Raw genomic sequence first — 14,107 nt, 5'->3', positions numbered from 1 at the left:
AGCTGAATGTTTCTGACAAGCTGGCAAAGTAATAATGGGGGGAAAGATAGGTCCTGCGGAAAATGCGTTTCCCGACGAACCCTGGTGAAAATAAAAGTGTTTCTGAGGAAGTAATGTTGGCAAAGCAACATTATTCCACAGCCAAATGAGAGTACCCCTTTTTGTGACCAGGTACGCCTGACCGCCGTGGCAATATCGGGGTTACAATGTGCTATGCATAATGTCTAGCCCTATGGGCCTTGCAGTCTTGGTATTCGAATGTTCGTATCCCAAGGAAGAAAGAAACCGACCTGCAGCCGGGGGGTTCAAGGGGGAGTCAGGTCCCTAACCTGAGAATCAGGCTTGTCAGGCCAGCCTTGGCTGGTACTCTACTCGGTCTCGTCACGCCGTTAAGGTTTTTATTTTGATCCCCCGGCCCCGTAGAGGTGGTATGCCAGCAGCCGCAGATCTTGTATAAAGTAGACCCTATCCTACCCTCCGTAGATCTCCTGTTTGCTTCTAGATCATCAGGAAAGACGTGGACGCCTTCTACTCTCGTTTAACTTATACGTTCGTTCTAAAATAACATCTCTAGGCACTACCCCTTATCCCCTGTTCAAGATGAAGTACACCACCTTTGCCGCCATCCTGGGCCTCATCCCCTCTGCCCTGGCCCATGGCTACCACTCCCGCCGCAGCGGCGTCCTTGAAGAGTAAGATTAGTCCGGTACCGACAAGAGTCTCTTGTATACAAGGTTCCTATATACTAACTTTGTGATTTCTCCTTATCTAGGCGAGCAGACACATCTACCAAGGACGTACCCCGTCCCAAGATTGGAAGTGTTCCCTACGGCCAGATCATCGAGAGGTGCACGCAGCCTGGCGTTGTCGCCATCACCTTCGATGACGGCCCAAGCGGATTCACCAGCAGCCTGTTGGATCTTCTGAGCCGTGAGGGAGCCAAGGCTACCTTCTTCATCACGGCCAACAACATCGTCCCTGTCGAGACTGACCAGGGCAGGCAAATCGTCAACCGCGCCCACAGTGATGGACATCAGATCGCTCACCACTCGTGGACGCATCAGGACTTCTCCGTCATCTCGCGTGACGAGCGCACCAACGAGGTCCTCCTCCCCGAGTCTGCCTTTGCCAGCGCCTTGGGCTTCTTCCCTACCTACATCCGCCCTCCCTATGGATCTTGCAACGCCGACTGCCAGTCTCATCTCGGTGAGCTGGGCTACCACGTCATTAACTGGAGCATTGACAGTGATGGTATGTCCGCACATTTTACCCCCCTTTTTCTTTATTTACCCTTGACCGTTGAAACTAATGTTGGATCCACTCCAGACTGGAGGAATGTTCCCGACAACATTGCCGCCTCCGAGGCCGTCATCACCCAGCAGTTGACCAACTCGGGCAATGGCCACATCATCTTGGCCCACGACATCCACCAGGCCACCGTCGAGCAGCTCGCCGGCCACATGATCCGCACAGCCAAGGAACGGGGCCTGAGAATGGTCACCGTCGGCGAGTGCCTAGGCGACCCTGCCGCCAACTGGTACCGCGCCTTTACTCCTCCTAGCAACCCGGGCAACCCTCCGAGTGGAGGCTTGAAGCCTACTCCCGACGGTACCTGTGGTGGCACTACCGGCTACACATGCCAAGGATCCTCGTCCGGAAACTGCTGCAGGTGAGTGCTCCCCCGATTCTTGTTGATGCTTCTGGATCACTGTGCGCTAACATGGCTTTTTTTTTCCTCAATGAAAAGTCAGTATGGCTGGTGTGGCAGTAGTGGCGACCACTGCAACGCCGGGTGCCAGTCGGCCTTTGGAACCTGCGGGTCTACTCAGACCCCCCCTCCGAGCGGTGGCGGCCTAACTGTTTCCCCTGATGGTACATGCGGTGGCAGCACTGGCTTTACCTGCCAAGGATCAACCTCCGGGAATTGCTGCTCTCAATGGGGCTGGTGGTTAGTAAATCCATTTCCTTTATCTTTTTCTCATCATTTGATGGTGATGTGTTGATGCTGCAGTATGCTAACTTTATGGCACGTCTTTTAGTGGAACGTCTACAGACCACTGTGCCGCTGGATGCCAGTCCGCGTTCGGCACTTGCTCTTAAAACTTGAAACGACCAAAAAGCTAATCGCAACTTTCTTCTCTGTTTTATATTATATACTTTTGTATAATTTTTTTCTTCCACCGGTACACAGAGCTGGATTACGAGGATGGGTAGATACAGAAGGCAGCGCCATAAACAAACAGTAAAATAGAGGCTTAATTGATCCACGCCACCCTACTTTGATTCTGCGCACGAGCCACAGTCACTTTATCACTCTCACGCCAATCTTCGTGCCTTGCATGAATGCAACACCGCAATCAATTCAGCACACCTACCTGTCCCTCTTCGTTTGATTCGACATTTGGCAAATTGTTACTTGAGCGAAAAAAAAAAAAAAGAAAACCTTTGTTTCAACCAGTTCTATGATCACAAATCAAGCATGCCTCCGTGGATTGTTCTTGCAAATATGTAGCATCAGCTGCCAGCTTCTGCTCACGCGACTGTCACTTAAATCAAAGTGCTGATGCTTGAACTAAGGTGCTGATTCTGTCGATCCGGCCCAACAAGCCCCGCCGCAACCACCGGAAAACCAACAAACAGCAGGGGTGATTCAAAGCGCCTGCGTGGTCGAGTCGCTGATCGCTACCGACAGGGGCAGATTTTTGTTTTGTTCCTCTGATTTTCATTTTTTGGTTATCCTTCTTTTTTTTTCCAACTTTGACAAAAAAAAAAGTTTTCCCCTGTTTCGTATGGCGGGTTCATCTTGGCGCAATGTACAGTATGTTCTTAGCTGCTTGGCAGTCATGACTTTCTCCCGATTGAGTACCTTGCCCGAACTGCCATGGCGAGATACTAGCAGGGGGGAGAAGTTCTGTGAATAACAGAGGCGCACGCAGCCTTCCCTCCCTTGACATTTGACATTCACATGCGAATTTTACTTTTGTACAAGCTGTTGATCTTGTAATGAATGAATCCGGCATCTTTGGTAAACGAACTCCAATGTTTCGGCTTCCCTTTGGACTGCAATTATATTGGTATCGCAAGCTTTTGGCCAACCCATCAAGACGTCTTCCAATAATAGGTAGGCAGGCACAAGGGTAGCCGAATTTTTCCCGCATTGAGTGGGGTTGCGGCTCCCGTTTGCTGGTAACCCATCGCCCCATCATCCACTTAAGCTCCCATTCGGCATGACCTCCACTGCCCCTGGACGCTGGGACCCTTTCTCCAACCCACCACATCACACGCCCCCTTACAGAAGTGAACCTTTGAATTTGAACCTTTGGTCTATCGTGGTCCACCGCCAAGCTGTTTGCTACGCCATTCATCGTGACGTGTTACCGTCCAAGAAAATTGAGCGAAATGAATTGTGTCGAAGAGTTTCAATAGCGCCCCATGCGCTGGTACCGGGATACCTAACCGCTGAGCTTGGCAGATAGATAGGTTTGTTTCTGTCAGGGATTTCTTGTTACCGCACGAGGTCGGCGGATGTCAAAAAGTCTGTCTTCGGTTCCAAAGCAACCATTTCAGTCGCCATGTGGAACCGCCACAGCATGAGCAACACCCTTAAGACATGGGGGTCACTGTGCCGTGGCGCAAACATCAAACAGGTTTGTAAATCAATATGTAAAAATAGCTAGCAAAGGGAGCATGAAATCGAGGCCATATGGCGAGATGATCGCTAGATTTTGTGAATTTTCCCAGGAACGAAAGAATCCATTATATAACCCCGGTATTAGCCGGGGAAGGAATATAGGATCCGAGATCCGCGATATGCCTCATAGTACCCGACGTCACTCCTATCGGTACAGTGGGGCTGCCAAAAATAACGCGAAGAGGTTTAAAACTCCTATACAAAATCCACTAAATCATTGTTTTCAACCCGCGATAACTTGCAATAAAATATTTATGTTAGAAGTAAGACGATTACTAGAATCTCTAACCTTTGGAAATATGCCATAATGGTTAAATCAAATAGTATCACCAAAATAGCGCCCAGTTACCCGCCTTCAAACTGTTCGAACAAAAAGTTCCAAACGCTCCAAGATCCACTAACACCCACTGTAACAACATAATTTGCGACTTCTTTTTGCTTGCAACTTTCAAAGTGGCGTAAAGTCCCTAAATCGAAATAATTACTATATTCAAAAGTGTTGTTCGAATGTTTGAAATTTCAAGGTTCCATGAACTTTCTCAATTTTTCTGTAACAGATTTACTTGCGAAGTTAGTGCGGTCTAAAAGTACAAGTTTTTTTAGGGTTTTTATATGTGATTAGTACATTTTACCTTATTTTTGACGACCCACTGTACCTAGACTACGTGGTAGAAACGCGGATCACGATGAAAGCGCATGAAACAATGCATAAAGGTTCTACAAACATCCACCCCTTATGTCCAAGTTTGCCAAATGCTTTTCCCCAAGAATTTCCATCAAGAGCCCCCACCGCGTGTCAAAACGTCAAGTTCCATACATATGAGAACCAAATGTGAACAAATGTCATCAGCAGGTACTGCTTGCCTAACCATGGTTGCTGCATTCTTTGTCTGGACCAGTTTCGAATCCGGATGGGACGGTTTCGGGGATTCCTCCCCGCATGAGAAAGCAACCAGAAAAAAGAGGACATCATGTTGGGCTACGTCCTAAGGCATTGTGGAGACTGGGAAACAAATTCCTGCTTGTTGTCAATGCTCTGGTCGGCACCCAAGATCCATCGTTTCGACGCTCGACGGTTCCAAGGACAAAGAGACGGCGTGAGAGGCAGCTCGGCTTGAGACAGTCATGGCAGTATTGGGTGGAATCCTACTACTCTTGTTATTCCTGATTTGTGCCGCTGCACCCTCTCCTGCGGTCACGATGCTTTACTGCTAACAGAGAAATTCCAGGTTCGGGTATAGGGTCAGGCAGTTCCAATCGATTCACGAATCTATGCGAGAGTGAGGTGGCGCATGTCAGGAAGCTCGACCATCTCAAAGCTCCGAGCATCAACATCTAATGCTGAGCTCTCGATTTTGAATTCCTCAATATCTGGACAATTAACAACCTGCCTTTCACCGTCCTTCTCTGATTTGGTGCAGGCTGCTTCTATAACCTGTTAAAGGCTATCTTGTCGGTTCATCTCCTCACTGACGTCGACTGCAAACTCGGTCTAAATCTCATGACGATTCTATGCCAAGTATTCCATGAACTTGGTCTCATAATCTTGTACATTTTGAAAAGTGCAACCTGGGTGTTGTCTTGCAGCTTCTTTCGAACTATATGGGTAGCTTCAGGGCTTTCCCAATCATTGATTGACGACCTCGGTGGCACTCTTCACGGGATCCTCACTTGATGGCATTGGCTAGGAAGATTCGTGCTCCCTCATGTTGGATAGAATCGAGACCTGCAAACAGGAGGTACTGAATCATTCCGTCTGTGGCTTGGTTCCAACTAATGTCCCCCGTCAGTAACTATTTATCTGCAGGCAGGGAGGCAGGTAGGCACGTTGTTCAGGCAATTGACTACGTATAAATGTAAGATTAGGGCCTGGTATCCCGAGAATAACATGTCAGTTTTACGTGATCGACCTCTGTCCGCGTGCCTGAGTCGAGTTTTCTGTTAGTTAGGTGACAACGTTCATACAAAGAATTCGAATATTAAACGTTTAAGAGCCAAGGACACCATGCTTGGTTATACAAGGTGATGGAAAACCGGTCAAGTGTTGAAAAAGTTGCACTGGGCTGACCAGTCTCTTGGGGCTGGGCCTTGTTGTTATCATAAGCTGATATGACGCGAGGGTTGTCAATCAATCGAATGAGGAAGCAAGCATAGATGATGGTAGCTAGAAATACTCCAATTATCAGGAGATATTGCTGTAATACAGGCTGGTGTTTGCTGTACAGATTTAGGCAGGAGTTAGACAAGCATCAAGGAACAAGCTTTAAACGTAGGACTTCATGACAGACAAGATGATAGATGTTTAATTTTAGGTGCCCAAGGCGAGCAAATAAGTAGTAAGTGAGTAAGGCCGGTCAGGTACCTAAGTAGACACATATGGCAGGTGGACAGGCGGTTGCGGGACCTCAGCTTGACCTGAACATTATCTTACTTGGACATCAGGTATTCCCAAACAAGCGCGTTGCTGTTACGACCAGATAGTTGGGCCGGTACCAGAGAGGCCAGGTGGGGTCACACCCCTCCTGACGACACTCGCCCAGAAGGAATACCGACCGGCAGAACAACGATTACCTAAGGGCAAGGCCACGAGATCTCACGTGACCTTACGTGACGGCCAAGGGAATGGATCTCTATAATTTGTAAAATTTCAATTGAAAATCACAAATTAAACAAATTAAAAAAAATTATATTTGGAATATAATCTATATAAAATACGTTTATTACCATATAAATAAATTCGATTTTAAAATTGTTTAGCAGCAATTAAATTTTAATTAATTTTAATATTTATTTGAAACCGATTATAATTTTATCCTAATTATTAAAAATACCCAGTTCGCAATTAGACGTTTAATTGTTTTAATCCACTGTATTTTACCATAAAAACAGGTTATCCCGATATTTTAATCGTAATATTTTGATTGTTTCTGTTCAGTATTTTGCCTTAAAGCATACCGAGCAGTACCGCCGAAATAATATCTTCCAACAGAACCACCCCTCAGACCCCTTTTACCATTAACGCTCCGGCCAGCGCTGATGCCTTGCGTCAGATGGTCGCGACGCTCCAAGCCGAAAATCGACAATTCCAGGAACGAGTGACCGAACAAATTACCCGAACTTACAAATTCGAGCGCCTTAAAAGAATCCGACACGGAACCATTGGGACAAACCCACCGTATTAAAATAACTAACCAACCTTCAACGGAAGAGTTTTTTAGTGACGTTTTAAAAAAAAATTTAAATAACGAAAAAAAGGTAATTCCAAGCCGTTACAACGCGGAAAAAACCAACAATCCCTACAAATACGTTAAAAAACAGATTAATTTATACCGAAACGACCAATTAATCCAATTTCCAGAATATAATCCGGTGTAATAAAGGCAAAACCCTTTAGGAAATCCGGATTTTACGTTTGGAAACCATCCAATATTTAATATTAAATATTCGGAATATTTACGTGTTTTTTGGGCCGAATATTTCCGAAATAATTACGGAATCCATTTAAACAAGAAAATTTACGACAATTTTTTTCCTCGACGACGATTAATTATAAGGATTAGCGAAATTTACACAATTAAAAAATTACCCAATTGGGAAATTAAAATTAAATTATGGGACGAATTAATAATTATTTTTACGCCATACGATAAATATTTTATGGTATATTGTAATTAACCAGGTTTTTTATAGTACGAATATACCCGTAATATATATAAAATCCATATATTAACCAAAATATAGGATTGGTACGTACGGAAATAATAATACCAAATATTTACATTTATAACCAAGATTATATGGGATTCGAAAGTGAAAAATAAATAAACGCCCACAAACGCGCGTAAAATATATATATTAACCAAATATTTATTCGACGAAATTAAAACGAGGAATAATTTCGTACCCCGAAATAAAAAGAATAAAAATCTAAAACGCGAGTTTAATAAGCCAAAAAATTAAAATAACCAAACGGTATAAGGCACCGAACGGCGACGATAAAAACGGAATAAAAAACTTTAAACGTTACGTAAAATACGGTAGTAAAACACGAATATATATTTTTTAATATATAATTCGATAAAAAACACATACGAGCATTTTTCGATAATGGAATATAAAGTAATTATATATTACCAAAAATCGTAATAAAACGACGGATATTTTGGCAATAAAAAAAAACCATATTAATTACAAACCGTGGAAAAAAAAGCAGTTTTATACGGGAACGGTATTATCGAAATAAAGACCGTATATTTTTAAATGGAAAATTACGGACGAAAGGAACAAATCACCTTGGATATTATAGAAATAAAGGATAAAAATATAATTTTAAAAATTCCCTGGTTTAAGAAAAACAACCCCAAAATAAATTGGATAACCGGTCAAATCCGATAAAAAAAATACCTAATTATTAAATAATTTATAATATATTAAAATTTATACAGGAAATATAAGTTATGGACGAACCAACAAAAACAAATGGCGTATTTACGAAAAGGATAACCAAACCCGGAATTAATATTAGAAAAAAACAATTATTTACAAACTAAAACCGATCCAATTTTATAATACCAAATATAAACGAATAAACCAAAAACGGCAAAATCCTAAAAAAATACCAAATTTACACACGATTATTTAGCCAAAAATTTGAAATAGAATTATCCGAATATAATCCATTTAACCACGAAATACCATTTAAAAAAGGAACCCAACCAAAATTCCATAAAATATACGGTTTAAATCCAATATAAATGGAAGTATTAAACGAATATTTTGCAAAAAAATTTAAAAAAAGTTATATTAAACCATTAATATTACCAATAGGATATCCAATCCTTTTCGTACCAAAAAAAAACGGAAAATTACGATTATACGTGGATTACAAATAATTAAACGATATTACCATTAAAAATTGCTATCCACTTTTATTAATAGGAGAATTTTAAAATATATTTTATCAAATATAATGGTTTATAATATTAAATTTTAAAAAAATATATAATTTAATCCGTATAAAGGAAAACGAAAAATGGAAAACCGCGTTTTGCACCAAACGAAAATATTATAAATACCTAATAATGTTTTTCGGTTTTACCAACGCCCTAATAATTTTCCAAACTATAATTAACTACGTTTTTAAAAAATATTTAAATATTTTCGTCGTTATTTATTTGGACGATATTTTTATTTTTTCCAAAACGTTAGAAAAATATAAAAAATACGTTTATACGGTTTTACGAAAATTACAAAATGTTAAATTTTTAATTAAACCAAAAAAATGTTTTTTTACAGCAAATAAATTAATTTTTTAAAATATACCATTGTTTTTGGAAAAATTAGGATAAAAAAATTAAAAATCCAAATAGTAAAAAAATGGTTTTAACTATAAAACGTAAAAAACGTTCGAGCCTTTTTCGGATTTGTGAATTTTTACAAAAAGTTTATTAAAAAATACGGCGCGATCGCCATTTTATTAACCAATATAATTAAAAAAAATTTAAAATTCCAATGGACGGAATAAATATAACAAATTTTTAAATAATTACGAGGCGTAATAATACGAAAACCAATTTTCAAAATATTAAATTTAACGAAACTTTTCGAAATCGAAACCGACGTATCCAATTACGCGATCGGAGGATAATTTAACCAACGAAATAAAAAAGGAAAATTACATTTTTGCGCCTTTTTTTACAAAAATTATATAGACCAAAATTTAATTATTAAATATACGATAAAAAGTTAATAATTATTATTTGGATATTCGAAAAATAGAAACCCTAATTATCCGGAATTAAATACGAGATGTTAATTTATACGGGTTATAAAAACCTGACCCATTTTACTATTAATAAAATATTAAATAAACGATAAATTAAATGGTTAAAATTCCTATTAAAATTCCATTTTAGGATTATTTACCGAAAAAAAACAAAAAACGGCAGGGCCGACGCTTTTAACCAAAAACCAAACCACGAAAATATTATACCAGAAAAAATACGCGTTATTTTTATAATAAACGAAAACGGAAACCTTTTACCAATATACCGGAGTTTTATAATAATAAATATAATAATTACACCAAAAAAAATACGGAAAATTTACGAAAATAAATTTTATGGATACCAAAAAATTTCCAAAATATGGAAACGGTTAAAACAATATTATAATTTTAAAAAAATACGATAAAAAGTACGAAAAGCCATTAAAAATTGCGAATTTTGCGTTAAAAATAAATCCGTAAAATATAAATTTTATAAATTATTATAACCATTACCAGCCCCTAATAAGGTTTGGCAAACTATTATTATAAATTTTATCGTTAAATTACCATTTTTAAGAAAATTATTTATATAAACCAAATATAATAGTATATTAATTATAGTGGATAAATTTACCAAATATACCCATTTTTTATTATATAAAAAAAATAATAATACCGAAAAAATCGCCTATATATTTTTACAAATAATTGTCAACAATTACGGATTATCAGAAAATATTGTTACGGATAAAAATAAATTTTTTACATTAAAATTTTGGAACTTTTTAATGGAATAATTCGGAATAAACCACAAATTATTAACAACGTTCCATCCCCAAATAAACGGATAAATAAAACGAGCCAATTAAATATTCAAATAATACTTGAAATATTATATAAACTACAAATAAGATAATTGGGTATGATTATTACCCACAATATAATTCGCCTATAATAATTTAAAAAACGAAAATACTAAAATAACCCCATTTTATACCAATTATAAATTTAACCTTACAGCGTATGGAAAATGAAAAGCTACGATTACGGTACCGCGAGCCGATAAACAAATAAACGAATTGCGATAATTATACGAAAAATTCCAGTAAAGATTAAAATTCGTACGAAAAAAAATAATAAAATACGCCAATTAGTATTGGATAAAGGGATTATCTTTTAAAAAGGAAAATAACGTTTACTTTATTCGACGTAGTATTAAAACATAGCGATTTAATAACAAATTCGATTTTAAAAAGTTTGGATTTTTTAAAATTAATAAAAAAATTAGCGATATTAATTACAAATTATTATTACCAAATACCATAAAAGTTTTCCCTATATTTTACGTATTATTATTAAAACCGGTACCATACGGTACCAACATATAAAAAACGATCGAAATCGACGTAAAACAAACCTATAACGTTAAACGAATATTCGACTATAAACGAAACTACGGTAAAACAAAATACTTTATTAAATAAAAAAATTACAGGTATAAAAAAATATTTGGAAATCTTTTAACCACCTTTAAAATTACCAAAAACCGCTCCGCCAATATTATTAAAAATTGGATTTGCGAGCAAATTAACCAAAAAACGACCTAAAAAAACACCATTTACCATTTCCAAAAATTAAAAACCGACCAAAATTCGAAATTATACCACCAAACGAACTTATAAAAAAATTATTAATATATAATATAAAACAAAAAACACCAAAAAACGATTTACCAACGGAATATTATATAAAAATATTTATTTTATTTAATAACGAAAAATTTAAAAAATCTATCGGGAAAATCGAATTCCAAATAAAATTGGAATTCGGAAAAAACGATTTTAAAAACATTTTAAGAAGGATTTCGGCTAATTGCCGCCGTTTTTTTTGTTTTACCTTTTTACGTTCCACCTAATTTAATTTTTTTAAATTATTAATTCCGCGAAATATAGTTCGTATTATTTTTTCAAACCACAATTTTTTTTATTTCCGTAAACGGAGCAGTTTTAATTTTTTTTTTTTTAAATTTTCTACTGTTTTGCTAAAATATTCTTTTCCAAAACTTCGATTTCCGCATCCAATTTCGAATATTACCGACCGATATTACGTAATTGGGCGTTAAATACCCCCAATACGTCGCAATTAAACCGATTAATACGAAAATATTTAATATAACGAAAAAAAATTTGCGGCGAAACAACGCAACGTACTATACCGCGCGATTTACAATAAAAATAAAAAAACATATCCACGGAATAAAAAAGGAAAAACGCAAAAAAAACGCGGCGACGTTCCGTCGACGAACGATCAAATTTTAATTTAACGACGCGATTAAATATGGCGCAAAAAAAAAAAATCAATAAAAAAAGAACAAAACCAAAAATAAGGATTAGGGGAATATAAATTATTTAAAACCAAAGGAATTTGGCCAAAAGAAAGGAAATCTAATATTACAACCAAATAATTGGGCCGGTATTAAAGAGGCCAAGTGGGGTTACACCCCTTTTAACGACATTCGCCCAAAAGGAATATCGACCGGCAGAATAACGATTATTTAAAAGCAAGGCCACGAAATTTTACGTAATTTTACGTAACGGTTAAAGGAATAAATTTTTATAATTTGTAAAATTTTAATTGAAAATTACAAATTAAACAAATTAAAAGAAATTATATTTGGAATATAATTTATATAAGGCACGTTTATTATTATATAAATAAATTCGATTTTAGGATTGTTTAGCAGCAATTAAATTTTAATTAACCTTAATATTTACTTGAAACCGATTATAATTTTACCCCAATTATTGAGAATACCCAATTCGCAGTCAGACGCTCAGTTGCTTCAACCCACTGTACTTTACCATAAGAACAGGTTACCCCGATACCTTGATCGTAACAGTTGCTTTGGACTGCAAACTGTTCGTGCTCGTTTGCTCAAAGCTCCGAGGTGTTTAGGGCCAAAGTAACTTGCAACCATTCTTTCTTTTGCCATTCCAATCTTTTCTCCACAAGAACCTGGCACCTCGCTTCCACCTTAACTCACTTTCGCGGAGTCCAGTCAACTCTCCCATGCCGGTGGGCTTTTTTGACTGTACACATGAATACCTGCCAACCTTAACTCGCCATTTTCTACATGCCAGTGATTTAGTCTGGCGTGCGTCCATAAACTCTGCCGTATATACATCTTATAATCTGGGCTTGACACTCCGAGCAGCAACAGACGGTGATTGGACCCATGAATTGCTGATCAATAAGTACTCAAAGACAGATGGTGATTATCTCTAGCAGCTGAGAACCGCCCGTGTGGCTGGCGATTTCAAGGAAGAGGAGCTTGAACCAAGCACCGGTCGGGAGGAGATGGATGCAGAGAGGAACTTCCAGGATCCTCATGCAGTTGAAGCCGCGGGACATATCGGTGATGTTCAACCAGCCGCAGGGTTGAATATCTATCTTTCACAATACTCGGCTGTCAGAAGATGTGGACACCGCCAGCCACTTCTAGAACTAGTATCCTTGGAGCTGCCCATTCACCTTGCCCCGAGACAACAGTGCGGACCTGAGGTTTTACAACAAGTTTGGAGGCTTTGCCATCTTTTTATATTGGGCTGGCGTAGGCAACCTTGTGGCATTCATGCTATCCGACAAACCCTGCAAAGCTAGTTACGAATTGCCGTCACGGATAAGCAGCTGATTGGTGGCTGCAACGTGCAGCAAGCCATGCAAGAGATGCTTTGGAGATGGTCAGGATTTGAGTCAAACTACGCAAGATCTTCAAGCGAAGTTACTCTTAATGAGAACTTTGGTATCGACCGGATGACATAGGCAGCAACCAAGCTCGCCTGGGATAAAAGACAGACCAAGTTCCATCTAGGTTATTCTCAAGTGAATAGAAGATGCGTTGAGGTAATGCAGAAGGATGGCTCGGTATGCTTGTGGATCTATACCACTTTGACGACCGAATTCAGGAACGCACATCGACCACTACCTTACACAGGCCAGGTAGTGACGGAGCAATTAGACAGCTAGAGGCACCGTAAGAGGCCTAAGAACTCGATAGGATTCGGTAGGCTCATCGATGAGGACGGCCTCGACATGGAAACATATCGAGTCGCAATGGGCATTACCTTAGATGGTAGGACACTCCCACTGACGTTCAACATAGACTGTACAAAGAGGGACTCCATCGTCGCGATATCCGGTATCGACCCCCTCGAAGCAGGGTCTACTCGTATTAAAAACATCCTCAACCCCACGGAGGGGACCATGCTCAAACGACAGGTACTGAGGAACATGTATATTTGGTCCCCCCCAGGCTCGGGCAATCACACGTGAAGGAAATGACGACACTGAGCCCAATGGACGGAGGACACACCTCCCTGTCCTGCATGGCTCGTAGCCCAAACCGGAAAGCTCAGCACAGTTTGGTTATTCTATGTCAAACTAACGTCTTTATCTATAAGTCGGAGGACAACGCCTGCACACATCAAGACGCCATCATAGCAGAGCACACCTGAAATGTTTGGAGGCTTTTCCACGCAGCAGTAGCGAGATAAAAAAAAGCTAGCCAGCAAGAAATAGGCAAGACCACTGCTACCGTTTCATCTGGTACGAAGTACTCGGGGGCTGGTCCCCATACCTAAGCTACTCGA

The 14,107-nt window shown here is 39.0% G+C and overlaps 2 protein-coding genes across 2 annotated transcripts; both read left to right on the top strand.

The window, feature by feature from the left end:
- Nucleotides 1-417: 417 nt before the first annotated feature.
- Nucleotides 418-2,338, top strand: PgNI_11308 (uncharacterized protein). The gene is made up of 5 exons (XM_031131278.1): nt 418-692; nt 773-1,251; nt 1,327-1,669; nt 1,748-1,948; nt 2,040-2,338. Exons 1-5 carry the CDS (start codon nt 601-603, stop codon nt 2,098-2,100), a joined length of 1,176 nt encoding a protein of 391 aa, XP_030976926.1. The 5' UTR covers nt 418-600; the 3' UTR covers nt 2,101-2,338.
- An 11,026-nt stretch (nt 2,339-13,364) lies between these two features.
- On the top strand, nt 13,365-13,790 carry PgNI_11307 (uncharacterized protein; the record flags this gene model as incomplete). The annotated part of the gene is made up of 2 exons (XM_031131277.1): nt 13,365-13,457; nt 13,485-13,790. The coding sequence occupies 2 exons, from the start codon at nt 13,365-13,367 to the stop codon at nt 13,788-13,790; spliced, it is 399 nt and encodes a 132-aa protein (XP_030976929.1).
- Between the last annotated feature and the right edge of the window lie 317 nt (nt 13,791-14,107).

Source organism: Pyricularia grisea, chromosome VI, assembly GCF_004355905.1.
Source record: "Pyricularia grisea strain NI907 chromosome VI, whole genome shotgun sequence".
In the NCBI taxonomy this organism is placed as follows: domain Eukaryota; kingdom Fungi; phylum Ascomycota; class Sordariomycetes; order Magnaporthales; family Pyriculariaceae; genus Pyricularia; species Pyricularia grisea.
This window is presented reverse-complemented; position numbering and strand designations above follow the sequence as displayed.